This window comes from Stegastes partitus, unplaced genomic scaffold (assembly GCF_000690725.1).
Source record: "Stegastes partitus isolate 25-593 unplaced genomic scaffold, Stegastes_partitus-1.0.2 Scaffold1636, whole genome shotgun sequence".
Taxonomy (NCBI): domain Eukaryota; kingdom Metazoa; phylum Chordata; class Actinopteri; family Pomacentridae; genus Stegastes; species Stegastes partitus.
Window position 1 is genome coordinate 78,143 of NW_007579367.1, and position 23,787 is coordinate 101,929.

The window sequence follows — 23,787 nt, forward strand, 5'->3', positions numbered from 1 at the left end:
AAAGTGAAAGTAGCTCCAACTCACACCTTCAGTCTTCTTTTATTGACTGGACTCCAGGCTTACTAACCCTTGGCAGCAGTTAACTTTTGTTGTCTTTATTTTCAGGGTTCACATACTGTTTCCAACCTAAATCTCACATATTTCGTACGGACAAAGCAAGACGATGTATTGTGTGCTATTACTTCAAGTAGATTCTGTCGGTTCATAACGATATTTGAAGAGTCCATTTGCAAAAACAGATAACTCAATTTCTGTGGATTTTCAGAAAACTTTTTTTTGTTGTTGTTTGCTTGAGATAATATCAATCAAACTGAAGCTGAGTGGATTTGACTCAGTAGAAATGACAAAAGTAGAGACAACTTTAGTTTGATTGATATTATCTCAGGTAGACGATGGAAACGTGAACATGGAGTTATCTGTTTTTTTAAACTCTTCATTTCTACGTAAATGCCGATAATGCCATATGGTTTACTAGCGTTTTCTTGCCACTCTTTATGTATCCTAGAACTTACCAATCTGAATGATCTCAGAACAGACATGCCAACCACATCTGCCAAAGAAAGCTCCATCAAGCTTAGACTGACAATGATTCCATCGAAAATATTCCATCCCTCCTGAAAGTAATAGTATGGGTCCAAAGCAATGATCTTGAGGACCATTTCAGCCGTGAAGATGGCAGTGAATACCTTCACACACACACACACACACACAATAAATACATAAATAACACTTTCCATTGATAAAAATGCTAAATATTCTGCGGAAACATTTTAAGAACTGTACAGTCAACGTACCGCATTGCCCACAGTCAACATATTGTTGAATCCAGTGGACATTGGATAGTGCTCCATAGCCATAAACAAAGTGTTGAGCACAATACAGATGGTGATGCTTAGGTCTGTGAATGGGTCCATCACAATCAGCTTAACCACTTTCTTGATTTTCATCCATGTTGGACAGCATTCCCAGATGAGGAAGGTTTGAGCAAAATCGTACCAGCAAGGAGGACACTTTTGTCTCGACTCTTCAAGCTCTGACCACAAACAAACAAAATATGTATTTAAAAGTACTGTTTTTTGGTTATTTTTTTCCCAATATTAAAAATATAATCAAGATTGGATATTTATGCCATGCTATCGAACACTTACCCTCCATTGTGCTGGTAATAACACTGGCTATACTATGAGCTCTCTGCCTGGCCTCTGGGCCCTCGAATGGGTCCAAAAACTCCTGGTATGTCCCCCCAGTGGCAGGTCGGTACTCTGTGTCAGTAGTGTCAGCCTGGAGATGACAATCATTGTTAAAGATGCAGCTGCATGACAGAAAATAGGTTTTATGTCACCATGCAGAAACAGGAGCTACAAATAAAGGTATCGAGAGTTTTGTGTTGATATTACATTTCACGAAAAGTAAATTAAAATAACAAGCAGAGGATGCTGTGCTGTAGAAGGCTGCAAATTTCTATACCAGACTGTCTCCAATAAGAACTCCTACAGTAAAGCGCTTTGTGGCCCATTACAGGGTTTTTGGTCTGGAGCTGCAATTATGCTTGCAAATGACAACTGATAACAAAAAGATGTAATGATAAGACCATAATGTTTGACATTCCTGACAATTATCAACAGTGAGTCAAAAGGCGCCTGAGTTTGTGAAGTATGAATTTGATAAATATCTTTAGCCAACTGAACGGCTGTCTGTTACAATACTTTAAAAAACGATCAGCAATTTGTGCAAGACATAAAAAAAGGCAAATAAATAAATAAATGAATAAATAAAAAGGAAAGAAGCAGAAACAGAGCCAAGGCTACATTAGAGAAATATGCAGATGAAATAGGGCCATCTGACGTAGACAACCCTTTCTTACATTGTCTCCAGTAGAGGCCATATCTACAGTCACTTTAGGCAGAAGGAGCCCCACCGGTGATGATGGCAGTGAGTTCTCACCCACCAGAGACACAACCCCATTGCAGTCTACAGAGCTGTGCCTGATCCCATTGGGCTGACGTCGAAGATGTGGCAAGAAGATGCACTGGCTCATGCTGCTGCTGCGTCGGTCGCACCTCTGGGGGAAAAACAAAGAGCCCCTCCGACTCAGGTTGTCCTCAAAAATGCTGTTCTCGTCGTCGGCGAACTCATTTTCCGAACCCATGTCCTGCGCTTGGCTTCGGAAACTGAAAAGGCTGGTCTTGCTGTTCCGTCTGGGTGAGAACAGGGGTCCACGAAAACTCAGAAAGGACTAGGAGAGAAAGATATTCTCCAATGGATACATGATTCATGCTGATCGTAAAGTGGAAAGAATGGCGATGACAATGATCCTCACATGTGCAGACAAAACATAAAAAAGACAAAAAAAAAAGATGTAAGCATGACGTCGAGACTAGAGTGAAAAAAAAATGAAGCTACACACTGGTGATGAATGAGAATGGTAACGATGATGATGATCACGATAATGATCGGGATGATGAAGAAGATGGTGGTGGTGGTGATGATGGTCAGGAAGACGATAAGCATTGTGAGAAGGAAATCGCACAATTAAAAATGCATCTTGATGGCGGCTGACAACGACAAGAACATAAGAAGTTGATGAAGACAAGAGAAAGGAGATGATGATGATGATGATGATGATGATGATGATGATGATGATGATGATGATGATGATGACACCGATGACAATACACAGTGAAAAAAAACAATGGCAGGACATGAAAGCGATGACAAATTTGTTAGCAGCTCATGAATGCTGAGGAGAGTTAAGCACATATGCACTGAATAGTGAACCATATACTGTACTGGAGGCTCTAAAGTTCAACAATTGCCATCTGCCATTCAAACACCTGTAATGTAAGTTAAAGCTTAGTAATCACATTATCAGTCCATTTGCTTCTTATGCCTGTCATTCACTCTGAGCCAGTGAGTCTTCCGCTTGAAAAAAAAAGGCTACACAAAGCTTCACAAGTGCTATCTGCAATTCACATTAAAGAAGCGTCATGACAGACTGGAGCTTTGATTTCTCCGTTTTAAAATCGTTAATATTCAGATGGTTTTTTTACATTCTTTGGCCACTGAAATGAAGTTTTAGGATTGCTACTGTCTCACAGACTTAATAATGACTCACCATTTGTACATGTGCACTAAAAAAAGAGCAGAAGTTGTAATATAAAAGACATTTCTACACTGAGTACAGTGTAATTTGGTCTGAATTGTAAAAGAACACACTGAATTTAGGTTGAAAAAATGTAGTTATATCATTCCTGACTGGTTCGCAATTACTATAATGAAGATGCAGACAAAGAAATAAGGGGCTGCTTTAAAAGGGCTTTATAATTGAGAAAGGAGATAAAAGCAAGAGGAATAGGGAGCAAAACATCACTTACATTTGCTAATCACACTGACAGACGGTACCATACCTGATGTGCGGGTGAGCATTTCATGTCGTAGTTGAGCAGGTTTGCGTCGACAGAGAAGCGGCAGCGAGCCCTCTTAATGCTGTCCTGTGACTCAGATTTAGGAAGCTTCAAGTCAGTCCCTTTGCCCTCCTCCTCCTTTCTTTTCCGTCGCCTGTTGCGTCTCTCTTTGGCACTTTTGGAGCTCAGCTTGGATGCGTCGGAGGAACTCTCAGTGCCGCCACCTTTGTCACTGGCCTCTCCTCCCTCTGCTGCAGTTGCTGCTGCCTGGAAGAGGAAAAAGAGAGGACAATGGTAGTGAACAGATGCACTGCGATTCATTTAGGAGATGCTTTTATCCATCTGAGAGCAGATACAACACAAGCAAGGATCTAGTCAGGAGAAAACAATCTAGATAAATGCCATAGAACAAATTCTAGTGTGATAGGGCGTTGATGCCAATAGCAGGCTGTGTGGGAGGTCATAGGACTTTTTGTTTGTTTGCTTGTTTTTAGTCTGTCAAGTGCGAAGATGTTCAGTGAAGAGCTGGGTCTTTAGTCTTTTCTTAAAGACTGAGAGGGAGTCAGCAGATTGAACAGAGTTTGGTAACTTGTTCCACCACCGGAACCACAGAGGAGAAGAGTCTAGCTATTGACCTTGGGCCTGTTGTGGTGGTTGTATCAGGCAGTTGTTGTTGGTCGAGCGTACTGAGCAGGAGGGAGTGTCGATCTGAATGAAAGAGTTCAGGTACTATTTTAGAAATGTTTCAAAGTCCTGGTTTAGTATGAACCTAAACAGAACTTTGCCGTTATAAGTGAAGATCAAAGAACTTAATTTTAAAGTAAATAACATGGAACACACAGAGAAAGATTACATCTTTTAATAATAATAATTGATCAGATTTATATAGCGCTTTTCTAGACACTCAAAGACGCTTTACACTGTCAATTATTCATTCACACACATTCATTCTGGTGGTGGTAGCTATGATTGTAGCCACAGCTGCCCTGGGGCAGACTGACAGAGGCGTGGCTCTACAGCCCCTCCAACCACCACCTCAAACAATCCATTCATACGCATTCACACGAGGCAAGGTGGGTGAAGTGTCTTGCCAAAGGACACAACGGCCATGAAACAGGTTACAGGGCGGAATCGAACCGCCGACCTTCCAATCATCGACCGACTCGCTCTACCACCTGAGCCACAGCTGCCCAAAATTTATTTAAACAAGATATTTAATTAATATCTTGTTTGCTTCTGAAATATAGTTTCTGTCATATATCCGCTATCAGACAAGGCAATAAGTGATTTAGTAATTTTCCAGAACACCACCAGCCATCCTGACTGCCCATTTTAAATATGTTTTATGGTCACAAACAGAGCTTAGAGTTTCCAGGATACAGGATTCACATTCATAATCATGCCTTGTGGAGGAAATCAGGTTGCAGAAGGAACATTTTTCTTCAGCAACAGTAATTGCTGCTAAGATATCAGCATAGAACGATCCAGCAAATGTTTTCATTTGTTGTAGAAGATCATGTATGTCATGTATACAGTGAGATACAGCGTAGATCATGTATACAGTTGTGTGTATACTGTGTCACTGGTTTGCTTTTTCTTCCATTATATAAACTACCTTGATCCTGGTGGGCATGGAAACTAAATTAAACAACTATACAAATATTTGACATCCTGAGTTCAGTCTTCTTGGTCTTATGTTTTGTAAAAAGTATATTCTTTATGAAAGGGTCTATTTAAAAAAAGAATTTCTAGTACTGTAAAGAAGATGCATCCTAATGCTATTTGGAATCTGTCCTCGTCAGAGCCAGTGTACCTGAGCGTCCTCTTGCTGCCGTCTCAGCTGCTCGAGCATGGCCTGGAACTCCTCCTCCTTCTCCTTCTCCTCCTTTATGGTGGCCTGGCTCTGCTCCTCATAGGCCATCGCCACTACAGCCAAGATCAGGTTGACCAGGTAGAAGGAGCCCAGGAAAATCACCAGCACAAAAAAGATCATGTAGGGCTTCCCGGCTGCTCGCAGAGTCTGGAAGGAAAATAAGCAGGATTGTGGAATGCTTAATAAGTATTTTTTACTTTTCCTGTATCTCTGCCACCCTAGTGGGGATTAAGCGGTGTACAGTAATGGATGGATGGATATCTCTGCCTTCCTGTAAACCATTTGGTAAACTGTCTGCCTTGTGCTATGGAGTAAGTTGAGCACATGATTACGCTTTAGCAGAATTTACAGTCGTCCTCAAATGTATTCATACCCTCACATTGAAGAAGGAAAAAACCGCTTCAGTCACTGAAATACGTTGAAATTGACAAAAGTAATAATGAATAAAAATGTATTGAAAATCATGACATCGCTTTTGAATTGTGGTTCAACAAAAATATTAAAAACAACAACAACAACAACAACAACAAGTAAACAAGCATGATGGGACTAATATTTTGTTGAACAACCCTTTGAGCCAATCACTGCAGTCAGGTGTTTTCTGTAACTCTCCATCAGACTTCTGTACCTGTTGACAAGGATTTAGATTTCACTGCTCATCAGCAACGTGCTCTAATTTGTCCCAGACAATTTTGTTAGTTTTTTAAAAATTATTATTTTCAACCACAATTCAAAAGCAATGTCTTATTTCACCTAATCATAATTTAGCACATTTTTATTTATTATTACCTTTTTCAGTTTCTAGTTATTTGAGTGACTATTGTGAATTTTTCCTTTTCTTTATTGGAAGGGTATGAACACATCTGAGGACGACTGTATATAATTGGCTGAGTGTCTCCATTTCCTGTTTTTGATATGGTCACCATTCAGCAACTGTCATTTTCTGCTCTAAGAGACGGGAGTTACTGTTTACTTTTATGTACTGTCATGTCTGACTTTGAATAAAGTTACCTCGCACAGCAAAAAGAAGAAAAGGATAACTACTTGGACATAAAAGAGCTCCTGTTGATAGTCATGGTACTGCCACCTAATTACACACAGCACTAGAGAGATTTGCTCATGGGAGCTTTGTTGCATTTCTGTTTGCTTTACTTGTTGATACTACAATGTCAAGCAGATGCCTATTCACTGAACACCTATTTGTCTTGTTACTGCCTTTCAACCCATGTTTGCCAGAGACACAGTGAGACTCATCTTTTTTTTTTCCTGTGACGAAGATGCACCTGCGCTGCATTCAGAGGTTTGTTTAAACACAACGCTTGATTTATCTTTGGTACTAATATTGTGTTGGAAGAATGCTCGTATGTCTTTAACACGGCCTCTTTCTGTACTTAGAGCAGCAACGATCCTAAACACAGCATCCTGAACCACATATGAGGTCAAACATTTCATCAACCTGCGACCAAACTTTATCTTCTTTCAGGGTCCCTGACTAACCAGAGGAACCGAGGAAGAGCCATAAAGGCACTTAAGCTTAAGTAGGAACAACACAGGAAATCTGGACTAAAGCACCAGCAGGGTTTTATTAATTTATTTACCACAACAGCAGCAGGCCTCGGTACTTTGCTTTCCAGCATTTCAGCCTCAGCCCTGTAGGGGTTGCTTGTCACTGTCACACCACTTAGTCCTTTAATTAAAGATGTGAGGGATCTTTAAATTGACAAAATGTATATGTATATATAGCACTGGAAAATTCATTAATCCTGCTCAGTAAGTACTTTTGTGCACTAAAAGCCCCGTATGGGTGCCTTTAAACACTGGGTGGGAATCTCTCAATTAGATTTAAATAAGAAACGATTTAAATCCAGTGGAGAGATTTCTACTTGTTTCCATTTAGTGGAACATACTTTTGTTTTTAAGTTTAAAGGCACCTTTGGCCTGTAGATTTCCCCAGATTCCACACTTTAGCTATTTTGGGTTTTTTTTAAGTTATTTTTTTGGCCTTTGTGCCTTTACTGGGTAGTGTTAGTGAGAGAGAGAGACAGGAAAGTAGGGGAGAAGAATGGGGGGAGGACATGTGAGAAAGGGTCATGAGCGGGATTCAAACTCATGACCTCCCCATTGGGACTGTAGCCCTGCACATGGGACGCCAGCTCAACCAGGTGAGCTATAGCGGCACCCACCAGCTATTTCGTTTTTTGAAACACAAAAACAACATTTTGAAAACTGAGCATCGGTATATTAGAGATCATTACTGGTGCGCTCATTTCTTGTCAGTCTAACAACACACCCTAATATCTTTAAATATGAAAACATTTGAAGAACAAGAAATTGTAAAAAACTGATAAACTGACCAAACCCTAAAAATCACATAAAGATTAAACACACTGAATCTTCACAAAAACATGTCTTACTGGGACTGTATATGCACACACTGTATGTGTTACGGTGTCCCTTTTTCCCCTGCCTACCTGCTGGTAAAGGTTTTCCCAGTAATCCTGTGTCATCAGCCTAAACAGGGAAAGGAAGGCCCAACCGAATGAGTCAAAGCTGGTGTAACCATAGTCTGGATTCCTTCCTACTTTGATGCAAATGAAGCCCTCTGGACACTGCCTGCAAGAAACAAAGAGTCTGTTGAGCAGCTCAGAATAACGCACTATAATGTATAATCCAGTGTATTGTTAATGTATAAACAATGCAGAGAATGCATTCGTTCTATATTGTATGTAGTCCTCCAGCAGCTGGCAGGTAACCTGCTTACCCAGCTTCACTGGCGTTTCCACAAAGCAACGGATCTCGTCTGTCTTTAAGGTAATAATGGTTCTCTGATGGGAAGAGAAGGAAAATACAAAACGTTACTCTCTGTGACTGTGGCTGTCGGCAGCGGTTGCTTAAAAGCCTGAAACAGACATTGAATTACAAAAATTATGATTTTACTTTTATTTTAGGTACAGCTCTACGACATAATGGACAAGAGCATGGCAATGCATCCTCTCTTTGTCAGGCTTGTTCTAAGAGGTGTCAGTCATTTTAAAAGCCTCATGTACAGGATACAGTCCAGCCCGTCAATATTTGGACACTTCTTAATATTTTATATTGTGTTCTCCAGGCTCTGTGCTTCAGGACATTAAATTTTAAATAAAAATGATGGACATGTCACTAGAGTGTCAAGTCCCTGCTTTAGTTTGAGGTCATTTACCTCAACATTGACAGATTGGTATGCGTACAGTGCTTTCATGCACTAAGGATGCCACACAGAGTTGCTTTTCAGATTTCGGTGGAACTGTTTTACAGGAAAGAAGTGACTATGCAAGTAAGGAGAATTATTATGAGGTTTAAAAGAACCCCTTTTTTTTAATAGACATATGACAGGTAGTTTACTTCAGTTAAGGGTTGGTCATGTATGAATGCCGATAGAATCAGCAGACTGGCATTTATTGACAGAAGGAACCAGATGATTGCCAAAGCATAGAGTAGCATTCTGTGTCTAATGTTCCTCCGAATGCATCAGAAATCACTGGATGACTTGAGAACAATCTTAAACAAAGCCACCAAAGGGATTTTTCCAGTTGAGGAATATCCTCAGAGTCAGTCACCTGATCTCAATGAGCTGCATTCCACTTGCACAGAAAACCAGGAAGAGAGATCCCATGACAAGCTAAAGCTAAAGGTGGCTGCAGCGAGGGCCTGAGAGAACATTCCCATGACATATACAAAGATTTTGCTGCAGCACTTGGGTTGAAGACTGTATCTGTCCTATTACCTGCCGGTTTAAAAAAAGCTATCTCCACCACACAGCTCAAAATGAATGAGTAAATGTATATCTAATCAAATTGCGCCTGTGACATGCCACATTGGTTTAGCTCCTATTATCTCCTTAAACTGGATGTAATGAAGCACAGAGCAAGATGACGATAAATGTGTATCCGTCCAAATGCTTGAGGTGTGGACGAAAGCAGAGCTGCTGTAGGTGACTGCAGGAAACTGAGTTGTATACAATATTCCCATAACGTGGTATATAAAAGAAAAATGAAGAATTAAGAAGTTGTACAATCTCAAGTGTGTAGATACAGGATATAATCATTTAGAAACTTTTCAATTGTCTCGTACAAAATCTTTGTTTTTGTTTTTTTCTCAAGCACTAGCTCAAAGCTGACCAGTGGACGGTAAAATACTCACCCTTTTTTTCAACATGTGCAAGCCACTCCTCGTGCGAAAAGTTGGTGTCGTTCTTTGAAAACCATATGCACTTTTGCGTTAAATTACCCATAAACAGCTGTAACCCCACCAGGGCAAAGACGCTCAAGCAGAACACGGTGAGGATCATTACGTCTGCCAGCTTCTTCACTGACTGGAACAACGCACCGACGATGGTCTTCAGTCCTGTCAAGACAACAAACGGAGGCAGTGAGGTGATAATTAACAGCAGTGCAGACGGGACACTTTGTCAGATTTACACATTTATTTGGGATCACATGCATTTGAGTTTGGCGGTGACTCTGCAGCTTGAGTGATGCTCTGGAACAGTCTGAGCAAGCCTGACGCAGATAGTCCCAGAGATCACAAACCCCACAATAGTCAAATAAATACAGTATAAACACAAGAACAAGGAGACCAACTAAATGGTCCTCACTTCACAAAATCAAGATTACACAGATCTAACGTACAATAATGAACAATCTGCATCCTACAGTCCCACGATATGGGAAACAACCGGGCTTCTTCAATTCCATTTTATTTGTACAGCCCAGTTTACAACATATGTCATCACACAGCGCTTAACATGGTAAGGTTACAAATTTAAACAGAGAACCCAACAATCCAAAGTTGCCTTTGGGCTCCCTCTAAGCAAGCGGTTGGCAACGGTGGGAAGGAACCAAACAAGCCCCCCAAGGGAGGGGAAAAAAACCTCCAGCAGAACCAGGCTCAGGAAAGGCGGCCATCTGCCTCGACCATTTGGGTGAGAATGATTGGTTATTTAATAGATGGTTATGAAATACAACTGTTTTTAAAAGGGAGGTGGTTGGGGAGGAGGGGGAGATGTGTCAACCTGCAGAGGCTGGTGTAGCAGCGATGTGCTGAGCATGTTAGAAAGTACGTTAAGTGGGTAGACTGGACTTAAGCGATGAACGAAAGGGCCTAGTGACGCCCTGACTCCATACCTGTCTGAACTAACGCATAAGCTCTATGCCTGTGCAAACCAGTGAGTGTTGTCTGTAATACTAGTAATAGAAGTCCACTGAATTTATCACTGCCCTCCTGTAACATTGTGTGAATCACAAAGCACGCTTTCAGTTAAAAGGGATTAAAATCAATGCATAAGAACAGGAGATGTCCTTTTAGTTGGATGCATTTCTCTTTCATGTCAGAACCAGGTGCATACATTAACTTGACCACCTGGCAGGTTGTGGTCATGTTATCCTTTGTGGCTCCATCTGGAGCTACACAAGGCCTTTTTTCCACATATGTAATAGTACTCTCCAGGACATACAAACACACTTTGATGAGCTCGACTGCAGCTACAGAAAACAACAGAGCCACTCGCCTTCGTATTTCAGTTTTTGCTGCCGTCTAACACTAGGAAAGCTAAAATGTCTGAAGTCTCATAAACCACTCACTTCTGATAACATTTTGTTCTAGAAGGTAGCACAAGGAATTAGGCTCACCCATACCTGTGATGATGTGCATGCAACAACAACAACAGGACACACCCTCACCACATGTTGAAAGGGAAGCAAGGAGCAACAAAACAAACCATTCAGAAAATAAGTAGCAGGGTGCTGAGCAGACAAAAGCAAATGACACAGATCTCACTACAACAACAAAATCCACAAGTTCCCATTGAAAGAGAAGACAGTCAAGAGAATCAAATGTTGTGTCTTAAGATTTCTGGTTTTGTCTATAATGTCCATAATACTCCATGACATACTGTATCTGTGATAGTGAGGTAAACAGATGGGCTCAGGGTTTCAGGAGGTCAGGTAATCGGAAGAAGGAATGTTTGGGAGTAGCATGCACCACTTCCTTACCCGGGATGACTGAAATTGCTTTGAAAGCTCTCAGCACTCTGAATGTGCGAAGAGCTGATAAATTGCCGAGGGGTACAAACTCTGTGACGTACCTGCAGGAAAGAGGAGAGCTCTTTTAGAATAATGACATGTGGCGTAGACTGAAGCAAACCACATTTATCCATTTTAGTGCACACAGTATCTGGCAAATAATAATTAAGGAGGGAGGCGTTTACAGTAGTGAGGGTCTGTATTATCACAAATCCAATAAAAACACCAAAAGCCTGAAGTAACCTAATTTCTGTACTAAAACTACACTGAGCAACATTGTTAGACTAACTGGCATGTTTCTTTATCACTACTACACATACACATTCACTGTATAAAAATATCTCACTGTCTGACATTAAATCAGACTTAACTTTTATCTGTTTTAGGTCAGTTGTCAAATAGAAAAAAATGGTAATCCTAACTGACCAGAAACAGGAAAAGTTTAGTCACATTTAATGTCAGATATTGAGAGAAAAAAAAGAAGTTATGTGTCTTTTTATACAGTGTATGTAAACTTACAATGTTGTAAATACTGTCTGCTGTAAATAAAATAGAATAGAATAGAATCACTCCTGGTTTGGGATTTTTGATTGAAAAACACAGACTCACATTATTGTAGTAAAAGACTTTGATTTAGTGCATTGCAACAAAACTTCATTGTTAATGAAACCGGTAAAACTCAAACCTCTTGGCTGTTTTCTTTTGCTCCTTCAAGCAGGTTCTATTCTAAGGAACCTTTGCAGAAAATATTAAGCAACTGCTCGGGTTTTACTATAATTCGTTGTACTTACGCCATGACAATGACGCAGAAATCCAGCCAGTTCCAGGGGTCTCTTAGAAATGTGAATTTACCTATACAGAAGCCCCGAGCTAGAATTTTAACGAGGGATTCAAAGGTATAGATTGCAGTAAATGTGTACCTGTTGGAAAAAAAAAGAGAAACGTATTATATGCTGCACAGCATCTTAGTGATAAAGTGTGTTATTCGATGTGCAACCTGTGGAGAACTTACTCTACATTCTTTGCCCAGTCAGGCGGTCGACTCAGTGTCATAAATGCACAGTTGGTGAGGATAGTGCACATGATCACCATGCTGAACAATTTGCAGGCACTTGTCAAGGAATGTTAGTGTAGAATTAACACCTTTATTTTTAGTATAACCGACCACATCTCAACCAAAGCAGAAACACAAACAGATCTTCCTGAACTAATGTCAGCAACATAAACATCAGTTATGCTTGTGAGACGAACATCTTACAGAAAGGATATGAGTGTACCAGAATCCAAATTGATATTCTTCTAAGAGGGTTGAAGGGGCTCAGGAGGTACAAGGCAGGAGCGGCATTGAAGCGAAAAATGAACTTCCCTTTGTTTATTACTATGAAAGTCTGAGAGAAAACGAGATATCGTGTGATTATTAACAGCGCCTTATCAAAGAGTCATTTAGCCCTGTTATTTACAGCACATGTTTCACAGCACAAATCACCAATCGCACTTGTACGCTGCTAATAAACCTCATAAAAATCCTTTTCACCGGCCTTGTCTTCCTGTCATCTAAAATTTAGGGCCTCTGACTAGACGACAACGCCGCCACGGTAAAAAGCTGCAAGCAGTTTTAAATGAGAGCCTCCTCATAGCACTTCTACTCTCCTCCAGCCTCTTGAGGAAATCAGAAATAATGCGATGTATAAGACAAAACTCAAATTCCTGATTCTCTTGACTTGAGTTTCAAATCAAGCAAACCTACTTTCTGATTGTGGTAGTAGGGATCCAGGTCCTCCAGCGGTGTCGACACCATGCCTGCAGGAGTGTCGCCGTACAGGAGAGGGAGTGATTTGCCCGCCTCCAGGTCACGGCTGGGTTTGAGCTCGTTCTCATCGTTGCGTTTTCTCTTTTCTCCCTTGGGCTTCTTGGCCTTCTCCTCGGCAATCCGTCTCTCGATGGCTTTGAGGGATTCACGACTGAAGCGGCGGAAGCTGTCTGGACCTGGTGGCACAAGCAGCTGTTCCATCTTTTCATCCTGCACCTTCAGAGTGAACAGCTAGCCTCCAACATGAGGAAGGCCTGAGGGGTCACAACAGACGAGAGGTTGTAGAGACTGTCTAGTTCTGACATTATTACGCTGAAGTTTTAATGATTACCCTGGCTCGTCATCTGTATTCCAGACAACAAACTTTTCCTGAGAAACTAGTTAAACTGCCTTAAATAGAAAGGACAAGAAGGTGGGTTTGTTTCTGCTCTTTGGTCAGAGATCATCATTTCAGGAAGCGGCAAGCTATAATGAGCCTACAGATGGCTGTCATGCACATAAATTCCTTCCAGCTATGGTAAAATTAGATCTAATTATCTGCTCGTCTGTAGATAGAATTAAGATCTGACATGACAATGATCAATTCCAGGTGAGATTCTTGCGGCCCTCTGCCATCCCTCAAAATGGAAAGAGTCTGCTCTGCCCTCAGAGCCCGAGATAGTGCAGAGGGAGGAAAAGATCCATCCTACTAATAGGCCTGACTGGTATGATGTGTTAGGAAGACCTATGCAGTATTAAATATGAATGCGCTACAGACTCCACTGCATCGCTCTGGGTTTCCTGCCACAGAGAGTTTCTGCCTGATCTGAATGCAACAGTGTAATAGAATACTTCCACACGTTGTGCTGCGATCAATCGCACGCAAGCGATCAATCACAAACGCGTTGGTCAATCAACTGTCCCGAGCACTGAGTTTTACATGTGTGATGTAATTGCAACGACAAATGGAGACTCAACTATGAGAAAGAAGCTTTGAGTTTTAATACGTCGCATGTCTCTGTGAGTGATTTTCATATCTGCTGTGGTTGAAACACCGAAGGGCTTTTACATTGTCAGATGTCTTTGTGGCAACAATAGAGACTGAGTATTGAGTCTCTACTCACAACTGAGTAGAGACACAAAAGATAAAACACAGCAGGTAGGTGCACATTTTCAATATAGTTCATTTTGGTATTGTTCAAAATATGATTGTAGAATAAACACAGAGTATACCATATAGAGGAATACACAACTAAACAATTGGGAAACAACCATAAGACAAACCAACCAAACTGTCTGCAAACTTAAATGCAACAAACCTTAATGTGATGGCCACCCAACAAGGTCAGCTTGCAGTGGGTCACCTCTACAGAGGTATGCATCACTCTGTCAATCTGTTCCCAACTCATTACAAACAGCTTAGATACGAGGTGCCACTTTGAAGCTTCAAATAGGCCCACTTCAATTTATCTGCAACCTGTCTGCATCATAACCTTGTGCGGACGAACCTTCACGTTGTTCCCACCGACTTTCACTGGAACAGGACGCCAGCAAATGAGTTGAGCGTTTGTGTTATGCTCCATACATTTGACAAATGATGAGCTGTGAGTGATGACTGACCTTAGCTTCAGGCAACATGATCCACCAACAAGTATATTAAACACTTATACGGCGTCAAACGGAAGCTCAGCTTCAATATTTAATGTACATCACTCATTTCGAAACTTAATTTCATTGACCTCAGAATGCTTCTCCTTAAATGAGGTAAGTGATGCTTTGTGACAGACTGCTGTCTAATTGCTTCTAGGCTTTCAAAGAAAAGTGGACTCTTTGTCAGGTGAGGTGCATCCGGTAATATTTTGACAGACTTAAAATAGCCACATTTCCACTGACATTAAACACTAAACCACAATCTAAAAACATGAACTAAAGCAGGACATGATACAGTGCGATCGCCGCCTCTGCCTTCAGAATTTCCACATTTTTAAATCGATATCTGAGAGCAGCCTTCATGATAAAATAAAGACACATTTTTTACAGAGGACATGTAAAATACTAGATCAAGAGAGCCGGTACAGCTGCATTTTCAAATTCACTATATTGAAAATCAGTGCGACAGGACTGACAGGAGGTTTTGGGATGGGGGAACATATTGTACATTTTGTACTGAAAAAGTTGTTTCACTGTAGAAAACGCAAATTACACAGAATAAGGACTTCGTATTTTGTCTCCAATTACTTCCATGGAAACTGCATAAGTAAAGGCCAGTATGACGGGAAGGAATATCTGCAGTGGCTCATTATGTGTTATTGTACTAAAGGGCTTGTGTGAACTGATTTCAGACAAAACTAATGTATTGAAAAGTTTAGCTGCTCATCTTGCGGTTGTGTTTTGTGAGTTTCACAGTTTATTTAAAGACTGCTGGTGTTCTACAACGGCACTAAATAACACAACTTACATTTAGTCAGCCATTACCTGCTCTGCTGCCCATCTAGAGGTGAGCTGCAGAACTGTAGCAAAGGTGACTGGAGTGACGACTTTTATTCATGAGTAAAATCCAAGTAATCGTCTTCCTTCAGCCTAAACATACCTGAATAGAGAGTGCTACCAGTTCAGTATCTGTGAGCTCCTGAGGGACCAACACACTCACAGCTCCTAAGTGCTCGCAACTAATGCTCGCTGCTGCCTCTTACAGCCTACAGAACCAGGACTCAGGCTGCCACGTTCAGGGCGTTGGCAAACCGGCTGATGACGAGAGGCTGTTACAATCTGAGATAAATTCATGTATTTATGTCCAAACCTGGCAGGCTGCACTGTGTGTGTGCAGTCTGGATAAGAAGGCAAACAGGACAGCTTAATCTCTAATTGACAGCAATCTAATAATGATGTTGACAGTCAGGCGAGCAGGAAGTCATCTCAGATGGAGTGTGGGCTAATAATTGCTGCCCTGCCCATTAACTTCTGTCATATATTGCAGACCACATTTTGCACTTTATAGTCTTTGCCCAAATCAGCTACAAGAGATCAATCACATTTTTTTCCATTCATGTTTTCCACCACTTATACCATGATAAAAGGGAACATTTAACAAGGTGGATGTGATTTACAAAGAGTGTATAATAGTGCCAAAGCACAAAGAGGCAGTTCCTTTTTCCAGAATAATAATAATGATAAGAGAACACAGATAGACAGATTCTAAAATCTACAAGACTTTTCTCAGCCACAGACTTCAGCTGTTTATAGGAATAAACAAACTTTTTAAAGTAAATTTCAGATTGTAAAAAAAGCACACAAAACTCGCCATCATGTCAACTCACCATCAGTTTTCCATCCTCGACAGGTGAACACCACTCTGGAAAAAGACGCTGAGGAGCTTCGCTGTGCGTAAAAGTGTTGTTTAAAATAAACGTGGCAGTCCGATTGTGATGTTTGACGCTTCTCCCAGCGCAGAACCGCTCATTTCCACGATTTTTAAACAGGAAAAAAAAAACCCCACAGAGAGACAGACTGCGTCCGCCCCTCCGTGCGCCAGAGTTACAGACGACTGTACTGCTGCGCTTCCGGATGTTCCTGGGTACCAAGTGAGCGCAGAGATGCCAGAATGGCTGCTCGGATCTCACTGAGGTGGACGTTATGGTGCGTAATTGTCGGGAAGAAGAAGAAGATGTTGCAATCTGGTGCGCTTCAGAAGCTAAAAGCTAAAGCCGCAAGTATGAATCGGATTGTGTTCAAGAACAATTAATTACCTCTCTCTCTTCCTGTGTGTGTGGAGGAGGTCATTAGTGGTACAGAGTTTGTAGGAGCCTAAACGTCTGAGCAAGTGTTCAGTCATTACACCAACTGAAGCAAAGTGCCAAAGACAAAAACAAAACAAACCAAACTGCAGGATAAGCACACGATATATATCTGTAGCCACTTTTTTTTTTTTTTTGGTACACATGAAACTATTTATTTTGCAAAGTTGCTTGGATGACTTTATCATGAAGCAGGACTTGGACACTTTAGGTCTGATGCCCTCTGGTGGATGCAGACAGCATTCTAGGAGAAATGAACAAAGGCCTTCTCAAAGTTTCCAGAGTGGAAAAACACACAGACTAAATGTTTCCTGCACGTTTATATCTCTAACGTTTTAATTTAAAAGTTTCCATGTATAATAATAAAACACACTGAGCACATGAGCAAACAAGAAAAGATGAAATATAAATAAATGCAAATAGATGGTGACAACTTGAAATTGAAGGATAGACCGTAAATAATATTATATGCAGACTAAAAGACTTTAAAACAACAAAAAATATACATGTTTGATACGAGATAATATGGCATCTGTGTTTAGGATTATTAGTCTAATAATACACCCACATTTGTAGGGAAATAAAGGATGTGTTTGGGTTCTTTAATTCTTTTTGTGGTTGTCACTGTTGTCTCTGCAAAGTTTAGTTTAAAAACAACAACAAAACTACAGAAACTTCACAAATTATAAAATTCTGTTTTTCATTCTATAGGCTACAGCATATCTCCTGTTCTAATTCTTTATTCTTTTTCTGTACCTGAACAAAAGGGGCCTTTTAACAGAGGCAGTGTAATCCTTTAATAAATCCTTTAATTCCAAATTCGTTATTCATGCATGTTTCCATACACATTTTGACATCAAGTGTTAAAGTGCAGTCTATTTGGCAGAAGTGCAAACTGGTTGAAGTTCAATTTACATCAGTGTTAAAATATAAAAGTTTGTTTAAAAGTTAGTGTTTATTTCAGAATATGCTGGATTTCCTTCAGCTTGCTCTGCACTCAGCTCTCATCCAGTTTCCTCCTACCACCAACCAGGGGCGCTGTTGAGCCGTTTTTAGAGGCTTTAGTTGAGTCAAACTTGACAGACACTTCTACAAACTTCGCCTAATTCAGTCACACTGCAGATATGTGAGAAGAGACCAAAAGGAACAAAGGAACCGGACCAGCAGCAGCTCCAGCATGGCTCAGCAGGTAGGTGTAATGGGATGTTATCAGTGCAGGGTTTCAGTAACAGACTGGAGGGCTTGTCTTATTATTATTATTATTGTTTTGCTTTGTTTTGTTTGCAGCTAAACAGTGAAGAAGGGACCACATTAATTCCTCCAGAAAAAGCAGCTGGAGAGTCAAGAAGTTCTCTGATATCTGCATCTTTTAATTTCATCAATTCCATCATAGGATCTGGGATAATAGGTGAATATTGACTTCATAGCTGCTTGTATCACAGTGTCCAAGACCTAAATTAACTATATTACACGCAAATCGATTGAATGACTATTGATTTCAAATTCCTTAATTCTGACATGATTCAGTTAAACACTCAGGAGCTAAATTTGGTGCAACAAGGAGAAGCTTTCATGCCGCTCAAGTCGTGCAGCAGGATCATATGACCAGCAGCCTGTTGCCCCCCCTTCTCCCATTTAACTCTTTGAGCCTCAAAAAAACTATCTGAGTTATGTGCACACCACAAATTTTCAGCTTGTTTTTGTCTAATCTGCCTGAAGGTTCAAAACAATGTCTGTGAGTATATTTGTGAGCACAGCTACTCTGCACGCTCTCTAGTGGCCTAAAGACTTGTTTTCTCCCATGCACTTATAATGCACTTCATTGTTACCTTCAGTTTAGCTCTTATGCTGTTCTAAACAATCCTTACAGTGTAACTTTCTAGAAATTGGAGCACACGCACAAAAAGTTTTGCAATGCTCGGCTGATGGCTTCAGCTGATTAATTTGTTTACCAAAGAGTTGCACAAAAGTTCAGAACCAGCATCCTTAACAGTCCACCCAGTTGTTCTGTTTAAGTCTTATTGACCTGAACATGAGTTTGTCTAAGAAGGTTCTGTGTTACTGATTCATACACTGTCAGAGGTTCATATATATATTTGGGAACAACTAAAAAATAGTAGAAAATATCACAGTTTGCAGTTTTACATCACATGTTGTTTGCAAATCTGAAACCTGTCATGTTAAACCAGGAAGTATTTGTAGCATCTGACCTCAGTATGACTACATTTCTTTGCTTTTGGAAGTTAGCATCTTAGTTTTTAACATGAATTTCTCTTGGCTGTTTGCTATTTTTTATGTTTTATTGTTGTTGCTTTCTTGAAATGTTTGATTTTCCCTCTAAAATTCTTCCCAACAGGTTTACCATATGCACTGAACCAGGCAGGCCTCCCGTTTGGCCTCCTCCTTCTCATGGTTGTTGGATTCATCACAGGTGGGTATTCTGGATGTGCCACTTTTAGAAAAGGAAACGGGAATTTATGAAGTAATTGAACAAATAATCAGAATGATCATGGTTTTTGTTGTGTCATGGCAGATTACTCAATCATCTTACTAATTAAAGGAGGAAACCTGTCAGGGACGAGCAGCTATCAGTCACTGGTACAAAGCACATTTGGTTCCCCTGGATTCCTGATTTTGTCTGGACTGCAGTTCCTTTATCCTTTCATCGGTAAGTTATTTAAAGTAATGGGCTGCAAGGTGGCTCGGTGGTTAGCACTATCGCCTCACAGCTACAAGATCCTCGGTTTTTGTTTCTCGGTTAGGACGCCTGGGATCTTTGTGCGTAGAGTTTGCATGTTCTCCCCGTGCAGCGTGGGTTCTCTCCGGGTTCTCCGGCTTCCTCCCACAGTCCAGAAACATGTTGAGGTTAACTGGTGATTCTAAATTGTCCGTAGGTGTGAATGTACTTGTTTGTCTCTCTGTGTAGCCCTGTGATAGACTGGTGACCTGTCCAGGGTGTCCCCTGCCTTCACCCTGAGTCGGCTGGGATAGACTCCAGCCCCCCTGCAGCACTAGTGAGGATTAAGCGGTGTACAGATAATGGATGGATGGATGGAAGTAGTTGAACCCAAAGCTGAGGATTTAATCATGCCATCTGTTTCATTTCCTGTGTGGCCTGCAAAGTAGCCACTCTTTCTATTTATTTTACAGCTTTTGCTGTTTGTTGATTTTTGTTTCGGTTGGAGTGATGCTGCTGATTCACCACACTTCTCTCCCTCAGCTATGATCAGCTACAACATCACGACTGGGGACACACTCACCAAAGTGTTTCAGAGAATACCAGGAGGTACACTAGTTTGTTCTGCCTTAAATGAAAGCTAAACAAAACCACATGTGCAATTTAGTAACGGCCGTAAATAGATGCAATACATCTACAACATGCAAATGAATAATATGTGTGTGTGCTGTGTGTTGACCTGTCTTGTGTTTGCAGTTGGTCCGGATCACATACTTGCAGAGCGTCACTTTGTCATCTTGCTATCGACCGTTGTCTTCACATTGCCTCTCTCGCTTTATCGAAACATTGAAAAACTCGGGAAGGTAAGACGGATTATGACACAGACATCAATGTGCTTCAGTGATTTCAAAGCTGCCTGTAAAACATTCATGTGTGTTCCCAGGTGTCCCTCCTGTCTATGGTGCTGACACTCGCCATCCTCGTCATTGTAATCATCAGAGCAGCTACGTTCGGACCCCAAATGTACGAATGAACTATCTGCCGATACATGCAGACTTTTTTTTTCTTCAATTAACTCACTTATGCTAACAAAGTCATGTATTTCTGTGTCCCTCTCTAGTGCCCCTACAGAGAACGCTTGGTCATTTGCAAAGTGGAATGCTATTCAGGCGGTCGGTGTTATGTCTTTTGGTGAGTTTATCTACATGATGCTGATGGTGGAGATAAATATTTTCCAAAAAAAAACTGCAGACAAAAAAATACAAGAAGCCAAGAAGACTGCCAAACATATTTTAATGACAGCAGGCAGCTGTTTTCAGGAAACAAGCACTAATAAACCAACTGTATGCTACTTGCTTAGCACCAGAGGCCTAACAGACAAATTAACTGGCAATAAAAGTCAAACATGTAGCTGGCTGAGGATTTTTTCAGGCACTGTTGGAGACCAAATGAGCTAAGACCTGTGAATAATAGACTGGCATTCATTAGGAGGCCAGAAACAGGATCCAAACAGGATGAGCATGATTCTTCTACCGGGCCCTGTGATGGACCGGCAACCTGTAAGCTGACTTCACCCTGAGTCAGCTCGGTTAGACTCCAGCGCCCTCCCGCGACCTTCAGAGGATAGAAAATGAATGGATTCTACAATAGGCACTTGTTTGCCAACATGTCAGTCAGCTTTACAGGGCGGTAGCATGTCCAACATCTCTGAGCTTGTTTCAAAGTCGTTCTGCCTCAAAGTGGGGCAAAAAAAATCAATTAATGCTGCTTTAATTAAAGGCCATTAAAGTGATGGCTGTCTAAGAGCCAAAGCCCACAACTTCAACGTACCGTTCTGCCGATTCAGCAGAAGACATGCAGTGCAGCTTTACTGTAAGTAGATCAATGCTATTAATCAAAGCTATTCATTCGGCGCCCTTTTTAAATATTGCTGTGTCGGGTAAATCACAGCACAGCATCGAACAAGATGTCTGTTGTTCGCTTTCATAAAAAATAGCTCCCACTGCTGCTAACTAGGACGCTCAGGTGGAGGTGCTTGTGAGAAAACACAGAGATGCTTTACGAAATGAAATGAAAAAAAATACTTTATTCATCCCAGAAGGGAAATTCAATCCTGTAAAAGCTCACCTTTCTTTTTTTTTTTTTTTAAATCAATATAACATATATTATATACAACAATAATAATTATTCAGTCAGTTGGATTTGTAAATTTTACTAGATTTTACCTGAACTAAGACAGGAATAGTTCAAATACAAATCACCAGTTTGAATCCCAAAGGTGAGAAACATCTCAAACTGCTTTATAGTTTGTTTTTTCTCTTAATTGAACTCTGATATTCTGCCCCCGTGTGTCTCTTTAGCCTTCATATGCCACCACAACAGCTTTCTTATCTACGGCTCTCTGGAGCAGCCCACGCTCGCTAACTGGTCTCGAGTTACCCACGTCTCCGTGGGCTCAGCGCTGATCATCAGTGCTGTGTTTGCCGTCGCCGGCTACTCAACCTTCACTGGATACACGCAAGGTATCAGTACAACATGTCTAATAAGTACCAGTGCAAATCAGAATCAGAAACAGATTTATTGCCAGGTATAGTTCACACAATACGAGGAATTTGTTCTGGTGGGTTGGTGCAACAAAACAACAATAAAGAGTACACAATAAATATACAGTAAAATAAAAGTAACTGTAATAGTGAAATGAATCAAAGTTAAATTTACAACACTGTTTGAGGGTTGCTGATATATTGGTTTTTACATTTACATACAGATATAGAGGGGGCTCAGTGGGGTTCCTGTGCCTTGTTCACGACACCGGTGGCAGATGGAAAGAAACTGTTCTTGTGGCGGGAGGTCCTGGTCCTGATGGACCGAAGCCTCCTGCCAGAGAGAAGAGTGATTGAAAGAGTTTGTGTCCAGGGTGGGAGGGGTCGGCCACAATCTTACCTGCACGCCTCAGAGTCCTGGATGATACTTAACTGTATTCCTCTTGTGTGTTCTAGATTTCTTAAGTACATTTCTATTAACTTCATTTTTTACACTTTTCAGGGGACATATTTGAGAACTATTGCCGAAACGATAACCTGGCAACATTTGGCCGCTTCTGTTTTGGCCTCAGCATAATAACCACGTTTCCACTGGAGTGTTTTGTTACGCGAGAGGTAAGTAATGCTTTTTTGAGGTCAACCTAAAAATTTTACAGTTAAATGTTTACATATGTGGGTGAAAGTGGTATTCTGCGGGTTCAAGCTCGAGACGTGGCCGGGCCGTCCTCCTGTGTGCTCGTGTGTTGCCGTTTCTCAACTCCCAAATTCAATGGCAAACTTTTCTCAGAAAATGCATACATTTCAATACATTCATTAGCTTGATCTTGTTTAATTTCTCAGGTGGTGTCCAATGTTATTTGCAATCGGACTCTTTCCAGGGTGGAGCATGTGTCCATAACAGTGCTCATAGTTGCCGTTTGCACAGCAATATCTTTGGCCTATGACTGTCTGGGAGTCGTTTTGGAGCTGAATGTAAGTCACGCCTACTCAACCAGTCCTACCTACACGTGTTCATTTTGCTAATTCAGTGTTTGCTGCATCTTACCGGGTTTGTCTTCTACCATCCAGGGCGTTCTGAGTGCCACACCTCTGATCTTCATCATCCCATCTGCGTGCTTCCTCAAACTCTCTCCGGGCCCTTGGCTCCAGGGTGAAAACTTCATCCCCATCGTGCTGATTTTAAGTGGCGTGTTTGTCATGATCACTGGTTTGATCATGACTGGCCTCTACCCACAAGACTGTTCACACGGTGTGGAGATGTTCTACTGTGCAGACGCCAACATCTCTGGAACTGTACCACCTGTTTAAAAGACACATGTATGAAATATTTAAATGCAGTCATCTTTTTTTTATTTTAAAATATAAACAGCACTTACATTATATGGCAAAAATAGGTGCATGTGGACACCCTGATCCACCTGAGGTCTGAGGCTTTTGGCTCCTTGGTTAATAGAAGGCCCATCCTTCAACATGAGTTCATAATGCAGTTGTTTTGATCTCCCTGTTAGTGAAAATCAAGCTTTTGATCTCGTTAACATGCCAATATAGTGTTTTTTGTATGGTCATGTAACAGTTGTCTCAGCTTGCAAATTGGGGATTTATGAACAATTACTCATCTTCAGAATTAGCTTTTGTGCGTATATGATGG

At 41.0% G+C, this 23,787-nt stretch overlaps 2 protein-coding genes across 2 annotated transcripts in view; one reads left to right on the forward strand and one right to left on the reverse strand.

The window, feature by feature from the left end:
• Positions 1-16,528, reverse strand: part of LOC103371728 (sodium channel protein type 2 subunit alpha-like) — a 28,675-nt gene extending 12,147 nt beyond the window's left edge. Inside the window, exons 1-15 of the mRNA XM_008301151.1 lie at positions 16,443-16,528; positions 13,084-13,400; positions 12,588-12,724; positions 12,349-12,447; positions 12,128-12,256; positions 11,307-11,398; positions 9,457-9,660; positions 8,039-8,102; positions 7,749-7,890; positions 5,218-5,424; positions 3,408-3,671; positions 1,865-2,236; positions 1,149-1,281; positions 795-1,033; positions 513-686 (exon numbers count right to left, since the gene is read on the reverse strand). Coding sequence (XP_008299373.1) covers positions 513-686; positions 795-1,033; positions 1,149-1,281; positions 1,865-2,236; positions 3,408-3,671; positions 5,218-5,424; positions 7,749-7,890; positions 8,039-8,102; positions 9,457-9,660; positions 11,307-11,398; positions 12,128-12,256; positions 12,349-12,447; positions 12,588-12,724; positions 13,084-13,347 — 2,520 coding nt within the window. The 5' untranslated portion in view covers positions 13,348-13,400; positions 16,443-16,528. The remainder of the gene's footprint in view (positions 1-512; positions 687-794; positions 1,034-1,148; positions 1,282-1,864; positions 2,237-3,407; positions 3,672-5,217; positions 5,425-7,748; positions 7,891-8,038; positions 8,103-9,456; positions 9,661-11,306; positions 11,399-12,127; positions 12,257-12,348; positions 12,448-12,587; positions 12,725-13,083; positions 13,401-16,442) is intronic.
• A 1,519-nt stretch (positions 16,529-18,047) lies between these two features.
• slc38a11 (solute carrier family 38 member 11) lies at positions 18,048-23,607 on the forward strand. The gene is made up of 12 exons (XM_008301152.1): positions 18,048-18,108; positions 18,207-18,327; positions 19,276-19,350; positions 19,453-19,587; positions 20,140-20,205; positions 20,353-20,459; positions 20,540-20,619; positions 20,717-20,787; positions 21,957-22,118; positions 22,642-22,754; positions 22,980-23,111; positions 23,208-23,607. The coding sequence occupies exons 1-12, from the start codon at positions 18,097-18,099 to the stop codon at positions 23,445-23,447; spliced, it is 1,314 nt and encodes a 437-aa protein (XP_008299374.1). The 5' UTR covers positions 18,048-18,096; the 3' UTR covers positions 23,448-23,607.
• The last annotated feature ends 180 nt before the right edge of the window (positions 23,608-23,787 follow it).

Coding starts and splice junctions, on each gene's coding strand:
- slc38a11 (XM_008301152.1), top strand. Junction 19,351..19,452: donor GGTTGTTGGATTCATCACAG/GTGGGTATTCTG, acceptor GTGTCATGGCAG/ATTACTCAATCATCTTACTA. Junction 22,755..22,979: donor AGTGTTTTGTTACGCGAGAG/GTAAGTAATGCT, acceptor TTAATTTCTCAG/GTGGTGTCCAATGTTATTTG.